Below are 16,150 nucleotides of genomic sequence, written 5' to 3'. Positions count from 1 at the left end.
GTGTTCATGAGTACAGCAGTGCTAAGTTCCAAACTATCTCTGTGCTCTTGCGTGAGCAGGGGAAAGGATGGTCTTTGCTGATCTCCTCTTACCTCTGATGCCCACTGTGTGTCACTAAAATATGTTCCTGAGGGTTGCACAAAGGCCATTGTGATTAGGGATGACAGGAATTGTAGTCCAACAACTTCTGGGGACTTAAGGCTGGGAACTCCTGAACTACGTTAAAGAGAATTGTTAAAGTAACTGGGCCAGCGTGGGGCAGCTTTTAAAAAATAAACTTATAAGGGACAAGATGTTCCTTTTCCTGTTACATGGTAGGCTGTACTTGCATGTAGTGGGGCAGGTAGTAGCCTGTATTGTTCACATTTGCATAGATGTGTGGAAATTGGCATGTTGTATAAATCATAAATATTTCAAAAAGTGTGGCATGTAGTCTTGAAAAATGGCACTGATAAAAATGAATTTGTGCAATATTACTGCATTTCTGACATGGACAAATATTAAAACAGGCATACATGTTGACTAAATCATAAATATTAATGAGGAAAAGGGTTTGCATGTAGAAATCAAATATCATGCTTACTATATATCTATATATACCATATATATTATATAACTAGCTTAACCCACACAGAGCATCTTCATGCTAGTACTTAGGAACATAGGGAACATAGGAAACTGCCATATACTGAGTCAGACCATTGGTCTATCTAGCTCAGTACTGTCTTCACAGACTGGCAGTGGCTTCTCCAAGGATGCAGGCAGGAATTTCTCTCAGCCCTATCTTGGAGAAGCCAGGGAGGGAACTTGAAACCTTCTGCTCAAGGGCATAAATATAATAGGGCAAGGGGAGACAGTTGTCTGGGGGCCCACTGCCTTGGGGGGCCCCCCAGAGGCAAGTCACATGAATGACTCCCCCAGCCATGCACCCGCCTGGGCTTCCTTCAGTTGTATTCATCCTCTGAAATTGATGTGAGTGTTAAGACCTGGAGCTATCAGAACAGCATGTCTTTCTCTAGTACCATTCAATGACTTGCATTGTCCACACTATTAAGCCTCATTTAAGATTTCTTTACTTCATGAGCTGAGCTTCAGTGAGGGGGGAGCATTTTAAAATCTTGTCTCTGGGCCCACTCCAACCTTGCTACGCTCCTGCTTCTGCTCTTCCCAGATCGGCTTCATCCCCTGAGGGGGATATCTTGCAGTGCTCACACATCAAGTCTCCCATTTATATGCAACCAGGGCAGACCCTGCTTAGCTATGGGGACGTCATGCTTGCTACCACAAGACCAGCTCGCCTCTCCATTTCAATCCACTTGATTGCTCCCCTCTCCTCCCACCACAGCCCCCTCACCTCAGAGTTCTCTCCACCCTCACCTGAGCTGCACTCCTGGTCCTCGTCCTTCATCTCATTGCTTCCATCCCCCTCATCCCCTCACGGTTGCTCCTCCATCCCATTGCTCCACCCCCTTCACTCCTCTTGGTCACGATAGTAGCGTTGTCGGCGCCAATTGGCCAAGCCACAGCCCCGTAACCCCAGAGATCTCCCTGCTCTCATATGAGCCCCACTCCTGCTCCTCCCCACAGGAGCAGCAGCCACAGCAGCAGTTGACCGAGCCCTTGCTTGCTGCCGCCGCCATGGCTGCTCGTTCCCCTCAGGATGCTGACAGGTTTGGGCCCATCCCTAGCCAGCTTGCCTCCCTCCCTTCCTCTGCCAATGGACTCTATAGCTCGAGCAGCAGTGTTCGTTGACTAGGCCCCTCCTTGCTGCCACCACTGCTGCCATGGCCACTCATTTCCCTCAGCCCGCTGACAGGCCCAGGCCCATCCTTCGCCCTTCCTTCTTTCTCTTTTCCCCTCCCTTCTTTCTCCTCCACTTGCCCTTCCCTCCCTCCCTCCCTCCCTCCCTCCCTCTCTTTTCCTGAGTTAACAGATCTTGTATCCTCATCTAATTCTCACAGTGCCAGCCTTAACTATTACAGGGTCCTCTTCCCTATCTGCATATGGAATTCCCACTGCCCAATCACCACGGTGCTCCTACTCTGTTACCTCCGATTGGTAAGGCACTGTGTGTGGGCGGGGCTTGCCATGCACCGTTTGCCATGGGCTATCTAAGCCATAGATAGATAGATAGATTTTATCTATTTTATCAATATGTGTGTGTGTGTGTGTGTATTTTCATTCATTCATTCATTCATTCATTTATAAAAATAAATTGGAAAAAATCTGCAACTTTTGGGGACCATTTAGGACTTTTGGGGGGCATTGTTGGATGCCAGGAAATCTGAGGAGCATGGTAGGGCACTTGATTTGGCCTGTTTCCCCTTTAAAAAAACATTTCGACCACATTTAAGAGTCTAGAAACTAACCCCCACATCCCATAGACTCAATGCCTTATTATCCGCAGTTTCGTTACCTGCGGTAATCTGCAGGAACTGAACCCCTGCAGATAATGAGGTACACACACACACACACACACACACACACACACACACACACACACACACTATAAAAATGCATTGTAATCCTAGATCAATATTAAACTGAAAAAGTATCATTCAAACTGTATGGAATATATTTTATTTGATCGAATTCAGCATTGGTATTTGCAAGCAACACAACACATTGCTCATGAAATTGAACGAATATATCTGAATCATATGTAACACATTGTTCACATTATACAGTATAAAGTTCAGTTTAACTGGGTCTTATGAGCTAAACTATTATAACAGTAAAGGTAAAGCGTGCCATCAAGTCGACTTTGACTCCTGGCGCCCACAGAGCGCTGTGGTTCTCTTTGGTAGAATACAGGAGGGGTTTACCATTGCCTCCTCCCACACAGCATGAGATGATGCCTTTCAGCATCTTCCTATATTGTTGCTGCCCGATATAGTACCAGTGGGGATTCGAACTGGCTACCTTCTGCTTGTTAGTCAGGCATTTTCCTGCTGTACCAGTTAAGGTGACTATTATAACAGTACTGAAATAGTAAAAACAAATCTATGGATTAATGAAATAAGACATTATTGCATAGCTTTCTGATCCAAGCATGTACAACTACACAGTCCAGTGCAGCTTTTGAAACATTTTGAAACAAAAACTTTTGAAATATTTACACCTTCCTTTGCAGTCAGCTGTGGAGACACATTTCATAAGCTCCTTGCAGCATTCTGTGACAGGTTGAAGTGTTGTCCAAAGGATTTTCCATGCACCTTGCTCTTTTGTCCATCCTCATTCAGCAGGACTTTCTATGTTTGGTTTGTAAGCAGTTGCTTGGCCCCACACTATTCCTGCCTGGTACCCAGCCCACTTTGAGTGCAGTAAGAGGGCATTCTGGGTCAGCGAAATAGCAAAATAGGATTTTTGTTTCCTTGCAGAAAGTTCGAGTCTTATATCATTCATGTGCACAGCTGTACTACTTCTGCCATACATGATCTCCACAAACCTCTCCAAGATGGGGCAATCTTGGTATTCAATCACTACCAGGCACTGACTCACTTTGTAAACACACTTGACACAAATCAAATCAAACCAGTCTTTATTACAGTCCTTGACCAGCACTGGATTGCATTGGATTTCATATGTATTACATACATAAAACTGACATTAAAATGGTGATTAAAATCTTTAAATCCCCAAATCCCTGAATCCCCAAATACTGAAACCCTAGAATCCTAAAAACCCAAAAGACTAGACACATCATCAGTTACCTTCCATGCATGCCACACAGACTTCTTGCCTTTGCCACGAAATAATGATATGGTATCACACCAAGTGAATGCGTGGAAGAAAGGTAGTCTACCACATCTGAGTAGTTTTCCCATTTGTTCTTCCAGCAGAGATCATGTCACCAACATGAATATGAGTCTTCTAATTCTAAATCTGAAGTCTAGTGTTGGGAAAAACTAGCTCCAGAGCACAGACAGAGTGTAAACCAAAAAGATAGAAAACAACAAGAAGAAAATATCAGTAACATGAGAGCTAATTGAAATACATTTTGCCACAGATACAGTATAGTGCTCTTTTGTAGTGTTTACTGGCATTTCAAGGCAGACTTAAGGACCATCCTTACTCTCTGAAAACAAAAATATCTGACAATATTTTTGCCAAATCTCAGATGTGTATAACTATTTAAATGGTTCAGAAGATTTTTTTTTTTTACCTTTTATGATTGCCACACCACATTTATTTGTAGCCACCATGTTGGAGTTTTGAAGTGACAACCCTTATTTTCTGAAAACAAACACATTGAACAACATTTCTGCCAAATCTCAGGCTCTGTGAATGATTTGGCTTATTTTTCCCATTTCAGACTCTAGGACCAATGTCTCTGAGGCAAATTACAGACTTAGGTTATATAATATTTTAGTTTATTGAAACTTGTGGAATTAATTCATTTTATAACAATGGGGATATAGTGTAATGAACTAATGAGGTACAGTTGTTCCTTTAAAAAAAAGAAAAGCAATGTCAGATGCTGGAACTCTGACTGCCTGTCATATTATAGCAGAAACTATAGGAGCATCTGTGGTCAATTGTGATACCTCTTTAGCCTCCAGATAACTCAGCTCAGTGGTCTTAACCATATGGTGCAGTGGGTGGGATGCTGGAGAAAAACAGAGGTTTCTCGCATAATAAAGTAATTCCACTTTTGGGAGCACAGACAAAGCCTGACTAACTGGTATTTTATGAGGCAGGACATACTCTGTCATATCTTTGATCACAAAGCTAGAGGATAGTATTTCCAAAACATCAGTAGTTATATGGCTGTATATACAGCACAAGTTACTCTGGGCATATTGTGCAATTACTCTAAAGGTCTACAACTTCGGCAAGATTTCAGGCCCTGGTGCTGACTGCAGTCATACATTATCAACACCACTTGTTTAAAAAGGTTGGAAACCCTGCTCTAAAATATCTAAAGATTCAGGTGAGAGTTCAGGCTTTGTGCTGAGTGCAGTCATACATTATCACTACTACTGGTCTGCCATTTTAATTACGGACTATCAGCGTATGCCTGTTGACATAACTGTGTAATGGTAACAGAGATATGGGATGTTATCACAACAAGCTTTAAAATTGGTAGTGGAATGTGATGCCATCAATGTCCCCTGCGTGACTATATCGTGGGAATGTGCCCTAAGTCCATGGTTGTAATTGTTCACATAAATACCAGCAGTTTGCAACACTGGGAATAAATTGTTGTAAATTCTTTAATGGATGCCTTGAAGCTAGGAAACTTTGCTTGGGTGAATTTTCTCACCAGTAAGTCAGAGGGGAAATAAAGTTTGAGACTTTTTATGATTAACTTGGATGCCCTCATATTACAGAAAACAAATCAGGAGGATGTAATTTATTACTGTCAGGAACTATAGACAGATTTGTCAAAAGCAGTACTTTTTACACTTTATTTATTTATTTATTTTGCATTTATATACCGCCTTTCATTAAAAAGATAACCCCACTTGCAGCAGTATGTGGAAAATGTATACTGATTAATCCATAATTGTGATGTAAAATAAGTGAAGCAGTTGCTTTCTATATAATTTTTGACATTCATATAATAACAACAACAGAGGAACAATCCTGCTGGATCAGGCCCAAGGCCCATCTGGTCCAGCAACCTGTTTCATATAGTAGCCCACCAGATGCCCCTGTGAAGCCCACAGGCAATAAGTTACTTTTGCTGTGTTAATTGTTGGGGAGGAAACAAAGAAAATGAATTAACATACAGATTCCTAAACTTGCATCCAGCAGTTTTCAAATACAGAAAATAGCAAAAGTGTTGATTTTTTCATTACTCTTTTTAGGTGGACACAGATTATGTTAACAGCATTGCAGAAAGCATTAGAAGCAAGTAAGTCTCTCATAATGCGATAATGTATGACTACTTAAAAACAAACCATTCAATTTAAAAATGTTATGCAAGTAAATGTTTACTGATCAATGAACATGGATTAAATAATAATAAACTATATATTAATATATAATCAGGCTGGAAAATTGTCTTGGTAAGTTTAGCTAAATCCTACTTCCTTGTGGCTCTAATTTGTATTTATAATCTTTGAATATCTGTAACTTAGTTTGAACTTGAGACTACTTCCCAAAAAACGCATGTGTACATATAGTACTGCATTTAATTACCTTAATGCCTTAAAGTAAGTAGCAATCTTTGCTGATATCTAGACATTTCTAAATGCTTTTGTTTGATTAGTTGGAGCAATAGTTCTAACTTCTTTTAGGGACTGGGAATTTTTTGTTTTGTTCTTGATAACCTCCTGCTTTAATGTAATAAAGCAAGCCATTTCTTTCTGTTGCTAATCAGTATGGAAAAAGTGGATTTTGAAAGAATGAATTCAAGTATGACTGAGCCTTTGTTCAGGTTGTTCTTATGAAATGCAGTTAAGGTCTAGGTTGCACTACACACACACACACACACACACACACACACACCTTTTGTGAAAAACAGGTTAAGAGCAACCAAGCTTTTTAATATCTATATCTACATATATTTCTACTGTGTATAGAGAGAGAGATCTCTTACGGGGAGGAAACAAAGTTTCTGCTTCTGCAGTATAATGGTTTGAACTGTGTTAGTTGGGAACCTTTAAAACAACTTTTACATAGGTTCTGTATAAATAAGCTCTTGATCCTGTGTGCAATCTGTGCCTTTTTACAAAAATTTGCTTTAAAATAATACTGTGTTTGGTTTTTCTTTCTCTAGTTTTCCAAATGATATACTCTCTGGAGTTCTGGAAGTCATTTCTCCCCCTGCTTCTTATTATCCCAAGTTCTCCAATCTCAGGGAAACATTTGGTGACTCTGCGAACAGAGTAAGGTAGGACAGCTGATGTGAGAAGTTTCTCAGATTGCGCTTTACTAAACATTTTAAATTTACAATGTTTGTTTAATTTAAAATATGTATTTCACTTACTAAATATGCCCTCAAAGTTACGTCCATTACAATAAAATGAGAAATTAATGCCACAGCAAAACCTTAAGATTGTGCACACAGCTGTTTCTGGGGAGGGGGGGCAGGGGGAGGCAGTGGGGAAGCTAACGACCAGCTGATTGGTTGTTCTGTGAGTGAGGAGCGCGGCTTGCAAGCCTACACAATCCACTCTGCTCAGAGCAGTGCAGACCTCTGGAGTCCAGGAAAATGAGCCCCGACCTCCAGGAATCTCAAAATACACCGCGCGTAAGCAGCACAGTGCATTAAGGGATTCCCTCTCAAGCCACGTTCTCTAGGAGCCCAGCTCTGTTTCTCGAGTTGGTGCGTAACAGGAGCTGCAGTTTGTTCTTAAAGTGGAAGGTTTCACTTTCCTCATATACAAGGAAGCCCATGGACAACCGTAGGCTCATTCACATAGCACTAAACATGGTTTATCGTGACCTGCATCAGTGTCTCTCATGTAGTCAGTCCAGAGGGATATCATGGCTGACAATATTAAAACCTGCTGTTGAATCTAGAAGAATCAACATGTTCCCCACCTGCTCTCTCCTGATGAAGATAATCCATCAGGGCCATCAAGGTGGTCTCTTTCTTGAACCCCAGCTGAAAACCTTATTGAAATGAGTTCAGATAAGAGTGGGTTTGTCTAGAGAACAAGCATAAAAAGTATAAACATAAACTCTTTTTAAAAAACAGAACTTGCTGCTTGTATTTAGGTGGAGAACAAAACAGAATCTGGATTATAGCTTCTTAATGCTGTATGCCAAACCAAAAGGAACATTTTATTTACAGGTATGTTCACTTGCTATGTACATAGGTACATTCATCAAACTGTGCTGATTTTTACCTCTAGAATCAGAATATCAATTTCTCTCACTTGTTCTAACATCTTGTCTTGTGTTTCTGTAATCGGTAGGCCTAAACCTCTGTATTCTTTCATATACACATCTCAGAATTATCTATTATTTGATTTGTCAGAATGGTTTTATTTTGTTGTTGACAGACCCTAGTCTTAAACACACTGTGGAATTAAGTGTGTCCCACTGATTGTACTGCAAGATAGATAGTTAATGAGGAAGCTGATCACTCTTTAACCCAATAGACATATCTGTCTTTGGCCATGCACCTTTCATTGGAATGTGATACTTGATGGAGTAGCATGTTTAATGGACCACAGATCTTAAGCTAATCATGGCTCTTACAACTCCATCCTAAACATATTTCCTTTGATGTGTGTTCCATGCTTATAATGGGACATATTTAGGGCCGGTTCTTGCACTGTCTGAGCAGTGTAATTGCTGGTTCCATGTCATATCCCACACTGTCCTGGTAACATTTGAACCATGGAAATACATATGGGAAGGATATAAGATGTGGTTACCGTGTTGGTAGCATTGCCGTCCAAGGAAGGTAGCTGGGCTAGGAGTAGCCATATCATATTTCCTTGTACATAGTTTCTGATTTGCAAAGATGACTGGAGCAGCATAGTAGCATGCAGTCATGTGGAAATTCCAACCACATTGCTCAAGTTATGCAAGTAGTGTACGTGATGACTGCAATATGAGTGGATTTTCAACCAGGACAAAAAATTACCCAGACTGTATTATGAAAGTATACCGGAGAATTATCACTTTGTAATTTATTACTTTGCTATAAAATTCAACTCCCATTGCTTGATGTTAGAATTCATACAAACCCAAAAAGCTATGATTTTGAGGGAAAGCAAATACCAGTCCTTACTGACTTCTGCTCATGGTATCAGCATTCACACATGCTAGCTCAGCATGTGGCAACACAGCATTGGCTAGCTAATCACTGTGGCTGTCATCTGCCAATAGATTCATGAAAAGAGGCCCTGACTAAAGCAAAAAGCAGTAGGAAAAGCCAAAATGTTAGCAACAGGCAAACAAAAAAGTTGCATTTCCCTCTAAAAGGTTGAGGAAGTTTCACACTAAAATATGAATAGGGACTATAATAAAGCAACAGCTGTCAAATGAAATCAAGATGGTGACAAAAATGGGCATGAACAGACAGGAATGGTGTGTGAGCAAGAGAGTATGGAGTTCCGGATAAATATGCAGTCAAATCCCTGACTTGTTAAAGCCCAGGCAAAAATGAAAGATAAGTTAACACATCTGTTCTAGACTGCATTAGTGAGTAAACAGATGCCCATATAACAAGTTCACTTCGTATGGTTTGTCTTGGGGAAAGAAGTGGCAGGGGAGTGCAATTTGTATGCTACACATTCTTTTGATCTGTGACATGTGCCAAATGACAGCTCACACCTATGAGAATCCCTCCTTACACAGGTCGCACAGAAACGGGCCAACTAGTTTCTGCTTTATTTAATTTATTTTTTACATTTTATATCCTGCTCTACCTCCAAGGAGCCCAAAGCGGTGTACTACATACTTAAGTTTCTCTTTCACAACAACCCTGTGAAGTAGGTTAGGCTGAGAGAGAAGTGACTGGCCCAGAGTCAACCAGCAAGTATCATGGCTGAATGGGGATTTGAACTCGGGTCTCCCCGGTCCTAGACCAGCACTCTAACCACTACACCACACTGGCTCTTCTTTCCTTGTAGTTGTCTATGGCAGTTTAAGGAAATTAACCCTATTGTCTGCCTCTTGTTCTTTTCTATGGACAGCTACAAATCTTTCTTCTTTTTTAACAGAGCAATGTCTTTGTTAATAAAAGGCTGAGGGAGGTGTAGAGAAAGTTGTGTCAATATTTTCAGTGTAGCCATTCAAGTTTTCTTCAGTCCATGGCATTCCCTTGAGAGACTTTTAGTCATACTAGGGAACAGATAATGGTGTTATATGGGAGCCATATGAACAAGCAGTCAAATCCCTCTTCACCTGGGGTGAATTGTAATTATTCTCTCTGTCCATTTAGGCTTGTTTCATCCTGAGATAATTATGCATTGCTGAAAGCATCTTTGAGAAGCTCTGTTTCAGTAGTTGTTAGAAATTGCTTTTTATCAATACTCAGGGGTGCTGGAATGAAAACATTAAAAAAAAAAAAAAAAGCTACAGCAGCTTTTAGCATCTTGATTCAGAACTCATGCCAAAATGTCAGGAACATTTATTGGGAGTCCTGTTTCACTTCACTAGCTATCTTGGCACTCACACTGCCTCACAAGATGGTGTTCTTATTTGACACAATTAACTTGCATTTAAAAAAATAAAAATAAAACCCCAATACATGGTAGCAGAGGAAAGGGAAATGAATTTTTTAATTTCACATTCATCCAAGAGGTGTTGGGCAAGTCAAGTCAAGTTGATAAAGGTAATAAAAACAATTTCAATGAGAGAACTGTATAATAGTTGCATGCGTCTACTTCTTAAGGAGGAAAAATAGTAATGCTTAAATCTTTGGTTTTTATGTCATTTGAATCTCCTCATGGACAATATTCCTTTGATTGCATCTATTTAAGCTTCTCTGTCCAGGTTTCATGTAATTCTGTCAATTTCCCACTATAATTAATGTCCCTTCTATGAGTTCATTTCTGTTAATTTGTTTATGGAAAACAAAAGGGGCTTTATTTTGGTGCCCTATTATCATTTTATATTTCTTCTTGCTGTCTTTTGTGCCTCTTAAGGGTTTTGTGAGCTATAGATGTACTGAAAAAGACTTTTTTTCCAGCTAGAAGATGACATTATAGCCAAGCCTTCATACGTACAGGATATAAAAAACTTTGCCGTACAGCAGGAATCAAAGGAATGGATGATTCTTGAATTTTCTCAACTTGGGTTTATTGGTAAGAATAGCAGCAGTATTGATTCTACAAGTTCAAGCAAGAGAGAAGATTACACTGCTTACATAAATGTATTTTAATTCATTGTTTGACAAAGTATATGCCACATTCTAAGATCGTTCAAATGACCATAATCATGGTCGGGTGGGGAATGCAATCACGTTCTTACCTTCCCCATATGATCGGCTGTTAGTTTTCTTCTTACCACACCATGCAGCCACACAATCACCACTTCAGTGAGCTGTGCAGCAAGAGGAGGATGCCTGGCTTCCATAAAGCCCACAGTACACTATGCTGTGTGTGTGGTGCACCCCCCCACCCCTCTTACCTCAGTAAAAGCCCAGGTAAAAATCCTGGGCTACCCAGAGGAGCAGCGCCAGAACTGGGCTTCATCCCAGCACGCCGCATGAGTGGCCCTAGGTAGGGCTGCTCATGTCAACAACCCCTCTGTCTATGAATGGTACAGTTCCCAGTGCTGATTGCTTTGCTGTCAGTCCTCAGTTATTATTCCGCCATCTCTTTAAAACAGCATAATCTGAACAGGTGCAGCTCGTGAACGCGCCTCGGGGGGCGGGGGGCGGACGGCTTCTTTAAGGTAAACAGAGCCGGTGCTCTGTGCCACCCAGCAGCCCCTGCGGCGGGGAATCGCCTCCGCCACTCACCTGGCTCCCGCTGAGGCGAGCCCCCGCCAGCGGCCAGGTGAGTGGCAAAGGCGATTCCCCGCCGCGGGGGCTGCTGGGCAGCACGGAGCACCGGCTCTGTTTACCTTAAAGAAGCCGCCCGCCACCCGCTGCCCCCCACCGGAGGAGAGTTCACGAGCCGCGCCTGAATCTGAAGTATCTTAATGCATTCCTTCTAGTATACATTTAGAGATAGATTACATTTATGTATAGAAATATTAAGATTTCCATCCCAGTTTTCTTGGAAATATCCTGATCATAGGGTTCATGACATGAGATGGAGACTTCAACTTCAGGGGCAAGAGCTTAGATTTCCCTCCAAAGGCTTTTCAACATTGATACTATCTATCTATCTATCTATCTATCTATCTATCTATCTATCTATCTATCTATCTATCTATCTATCTGTCTATCTGTCTGTCTGTCTGTCTGTCTGTCTGTGCATTCAGGTCACTGGGCCCCTGGCCATGCAAGTCCTGGTTTCTTGACATTTAGTGCTAGTGGGAAGTGGGGGAGATAACCAGATGTAGTAAGTAAGTAAAGTATCTGTGCTGGAGCAACTGTGTACTCTAGAATGTGATGCAGAATATGTACAATATATGAAAGAAAGTAGGTGTAATAGAGTGGAACTATTATATACAAAAGACATAAAATCCTTAAACAACTTGCAATAGTTGGTTGGAAAATAGTTTAAACCAAAGAGTGAATATTTTAAAAAATAAAATGGCTCCTTACATAGAATAGAAAGTTCAACTTTAAAATGTGTATAGTGTTTTAATAATGTGCATTCAGAGTGCTGGTTATCACCTATAAAACCCTTCAGAGATTGGCACCTGTGTACCTTCAGGACCGCCTCTCCCATCCAACTTTGACCTGCCCTGTGAGGTTGTCTCAGGTGGGCCTTCTCAGAGTTCCAGGCCCAGGGGAGGTACGTGGGGCCCAGGCTCATGGGAAGGCCTTCTCTATTGCAGCTCACTCCTTATGGAACCCTCTGCCTCCTGAGATTCATAATGCCACCTCCCTTCTGTCCTTTAAGAAGCTTTTGAAAACTTATTTATTTTGCCTGGCTTTTAGTTTTTAATGTGTGTGTTTTCCCTCTTCCCCCCTCTTGTTTTCATTGTTGTTTTAATTTATGTAAACTGCCTCAAGTCTATGGAAGTCAGGTGGTCAATAAATATGCTAAATAAATAATCAATCAATCATGGGATGCAGTGGGATGGCCATTCTATGTTGCATTTAAAAATATTTTATATTTGGTGGCTGATATTCTTAACTTTATCAATCAGTCAGTCAGTCAACGTATGACAACATATTTTCAAGAGTGCATTGCATCTATTAAATATTAGAAGTGGTCAATAGAAATTAGCTTGCTAATGTTTCTTACTTTCAATTCTGTAAACTTTATTCTCTTATCAATGCTAAAGCCATTCAGAAACTGAATTAGGTCCGTTGCCTGTTAATGTTAGTCTAGCATAGCCCATAAAGGTCTCAGTCCACTGGGCTTAAGTGCATCTAAGTATGTGTTGGATTGTGACCATGCTCAACAAAACTGATCCCAGATTTGAAGTTCTGCTTTAAACAGTGTTAGTATGTCTGAACAATACGATAGCACAATGACTGGAAAACATATAGGGCAGGATCCAAAGGACAGCAAATGAAGTTCTGCTTGAACAGCACAGTTTTCCTGCTGCCTCCTTCCCACTGCAGCCTGGAACCCCTGCAAAACTTTTCTTGAGGGTTAGGGGGACCTCTGGAACAACATGGCATTATCAGGATTGGGACTACAGTATTCAGGGAAGGAAATCTTTCTGCACTACAGTCCCAATGAAAATTGTACCCACAAAGCTAATTTTAACTCTAGGAGGGAAGCTTCTATTGATGCCACTGAAACGAAGAGCACTTCTTCTGCTGTGCCAGGCCTTCGGCATCATAATGCATAATGCAGCAGAAGAGGAAATGCCAAATAATGAAACAGGAAATGAGGTCAGAAGTAATAAAGCACCGGAGTGCAGCTGCACTATCATCTAAATTGTTCTGCTAAAATTGACCCCAGCTTCTATGGGAAGTACTGCAGAAGGATTCATGCACATGCTTCACTAGTAGTGCTAGTAAAGGATCATGGCTTTTGTTCCTAGTTTAGGCAAGGTATATAGTTTTCATTAAGTAAAACTGATAATTGTGTTGTGATTTACTCTGTGCTGTAAGTAAAGTTGTGACTTATCCCCTGTAATAAAAATTATTTTCAGGAAAATTATTCCGATGCAGAGACATACCATTGATAGTAGAATTTTTTTTAATGTTCTACAAAGATAAGCCGATTGACTGGCTTCTAGATCACTTACTTTGGGTTAAAGTTTGCAATCCAGAAAAAGACGCAGTAAGTATTACATTTATTAACAGCTAGTAAGTAGCATTTTGGGGAAAGTAAATCCATTTAAAAATGATTACTTTTGGTAGAAAAAAGAAAGCGTTTTTGTAGGATACTTATGTAATCCCCTCTTTTTTCGACCAGGGTCAACACTGTGGGAACTAAAGTGGAAGTAGACTCAGGGGCAATTAAGAACATGATACCTGTTTATATCAGATGACACAACACACAACCTTATGAGGGTTGAGCAAGAGCACCGCCCTTGCAAAGAGCCTAAAAACTAGCTGCGAGTGTGGTTTGCCTCATAGCACAGCACAGCATGCAGGGAGAAGGATGGGAAGGCAGTTTTAGCTCCTCTCCTTGCAAAAGACCTTTTTGTTGCCAGGAATATGTTCCTGAGGACCACACACCAAGGTTACATTTACACAACTGGAATTTGCCATCCATCATTTCTGGGTTCAAATGTTCTATAACTTTCATGAGAGAAACTGCAGTATATATTGTACAAGGTGCTATACAATTCATATTACTAAAATATGATAGATACATCTCTGCAAGACTGTCAGGCCTTTGCAAGACTATCTGAATTCTGAACTTTTGACCTCATAATAATAGTAATAGTAAATACTATTGTTATACTGCTTTTCAATGAAATGTTCTCAAAGCACTTTACATAGAATAATAATAATAATAATAATATGGCTCCCCAAAGTGCCCACTGTCTAAAAAGAAACACAAGAAACACCAGCAACAGTCACTGGACAGATGCTGTGCTGGGTTTGAACAGGGACATCTGCTCTCCCCTGCTTAACAGAAGATCATCGCACTTTGAAAGATGCATCTTCACTCACTTAGCAAGGATTAGAGTTGCTTGATTTGTACTTAGCCAGTTCATTCTAGAGCCCTTTTCAGACATTTTTAAAGAAATCAGGGCCTACACGGTTACAGTGGAGTAGTGGGTTGGAAGTCCTGTCCCAGCATGTCGCTCCCTCCCTCAACCTTGCTGCTCACAGTTACAGTGACAGTCTATCTGCATAAGGAAATGCCATAACCATGATGGCAGGCCCTTCCATGATCCGCAGCCTTCCTCTCTCTGCTTGCCCCACCCTTCCTATGGAGACCAATTCCAACAGCCAGGCCATATTAGAACACTGCTGTGGACGAGGCTGTCTGCTGCTGTTGAACAGGCTGGTAGCCTTCCCATCTGCCTAGTAAGGGGCCCAAGAGTGGCAGGAATAGGCTCCTTGGCTGGAGTCCACATCTGGCTGACTACACTGTATTGTCACACCAGCTCAGCCAATCAGTGTCAGAGGTTTCAGTGCCATAAGTGCAATGCAATATGGAGCAAGTTCAGACTGTCAGACTGGCTGCCTAACTACATGATTTTCTTGTACATGAAGAGCATTCATTGTTCTGTCCATCCATGAGCATTTAAACAGTGCACTTTGGGCAGTTTCGACATTTCAGGCCCTAGAGGTGGAACCACCATTAAGCAAACAGGTTCAAAAGATCCAGGCCACTGCCACACAGGGGCCACACCTCACACCCCACATTTAATGTCAAATGCTAGGTGTGTGGCTAACTGCTCCCTGCATTTGATGTCAGACGCTGATGCAGGGGGTGGGGCTAAGGGGGCCATGGTGGCAGGTTGAGCCTGGGCCACCACTGGCCTCCTTCCACGCCTGCCAGGCCCCATGTGAATATGTGGGGCTGCCTCATGATCAAGCAGTGAGTCAGATAGTGGCCCGATTTGGACATAACACCAAACCACAGTTAAATGTATCCGAGATCAGCATTTCTGTCTGTTTGAATGTGAGATTTCTTCTCAACTGTGGTTTCATTAGTGTATTGAATTCTCAGTTTGATCCACCGGCTTCAATTTGGTTAGGCTGATGAAACTGCAGGTTCACTAGCCACATTGTGTCATTTGAATGTGGCACACTGTAACCTGGATTAATGCTGAAGCTCTTCCTGCAACCACAGAGAGGGAGGCTCAGAGCAGCTCTGAAATGCATCAGCTCTAGGCCTCCGTCACAGCCTGCGTCTCTTGCTGGCTGTTTCTCAGAGTGAATGCTCTGCCTTCTGCTGCCCAGTGACTGATCACCTCACCCTTCCTTTCACTGCAGCATGCTGCATTCCTAGATTATCCTCATTTATAGTCACAGAACCAGAAATGGGTTTAAGGACACAGGGGAGGGTGAAAAGGTCTCATCTGCTTGCTTGCTTGATATTCCCTGCTAACTGGACAAAGAGGCACCTTTAAAGTGGGTGGGTTCTGAGGGAGTGGGGGGTTGTGGGACTGAGGGAGAGCTGGTTGGAAATTACGCAGTGCAGGAGATTGAATCCCCCTGCCCCCAGCCAGAATGAGGGTATTTGAAGCTTTCTTCATA

The 16,150-nt window shown here is 41.6% G+C and overlaps 1 protein-coding gene across 3 annotated transcripts in view; it reads left to right on the top strand.

Moving 5' to 3' along the window:
* MGAT4D (MGAT4 family member D) overlaps positions 1-16,150 on the top strand; it is a 98,482-nt gene that overhangs the window by 64,496 nt on the left and 17,836 nt on the right. For all 3 annotated transcript variants that reach the window (XM_053254921.1, XM_053254920.1, XM_053254922.1), the window contains exons 5-9: positions 5,814-5,860; positions 6,728-6,841; positions 7,672-7,747; positions 10,601-10,715; positions 13,639-13,769. In XM_053254921.1, coding sequence (XP_053110896.1) covers positions 5,814-5,860; positions 6,728-6,841; positions 7,672-7,747; positions 10,601-10,715; positions 13,639-13,769 — 483 coding nt within the window. The remainder of the gene's footprint in view (positions 1-5,813; positions 5,861-6,727; positions 6,842-7,671; positions 7,748-10,600; positions 10,716-13,638; positions 13,770-16,150) is intronic.

Source organism: Hemicordylus capensis, chromosome 5, assembly GCF_027244095.1.
Source record: "Hemicordylus capensis ecotype Gifberg chromosome 5, rHemCap1.1.pri, whole genome shotgun sequence".
Taxonomy (NCBI): Eukaryota; Metazoa; Chordata; class Lepidosauria; order Squamata; family Cordylidae; genus Hemicordylus; species Hemicordylus capensis.
Note: the sequence above shows the minus strand (reverse complement) of the source record. Positions and strands in the feature narration are given on the sequence as shown.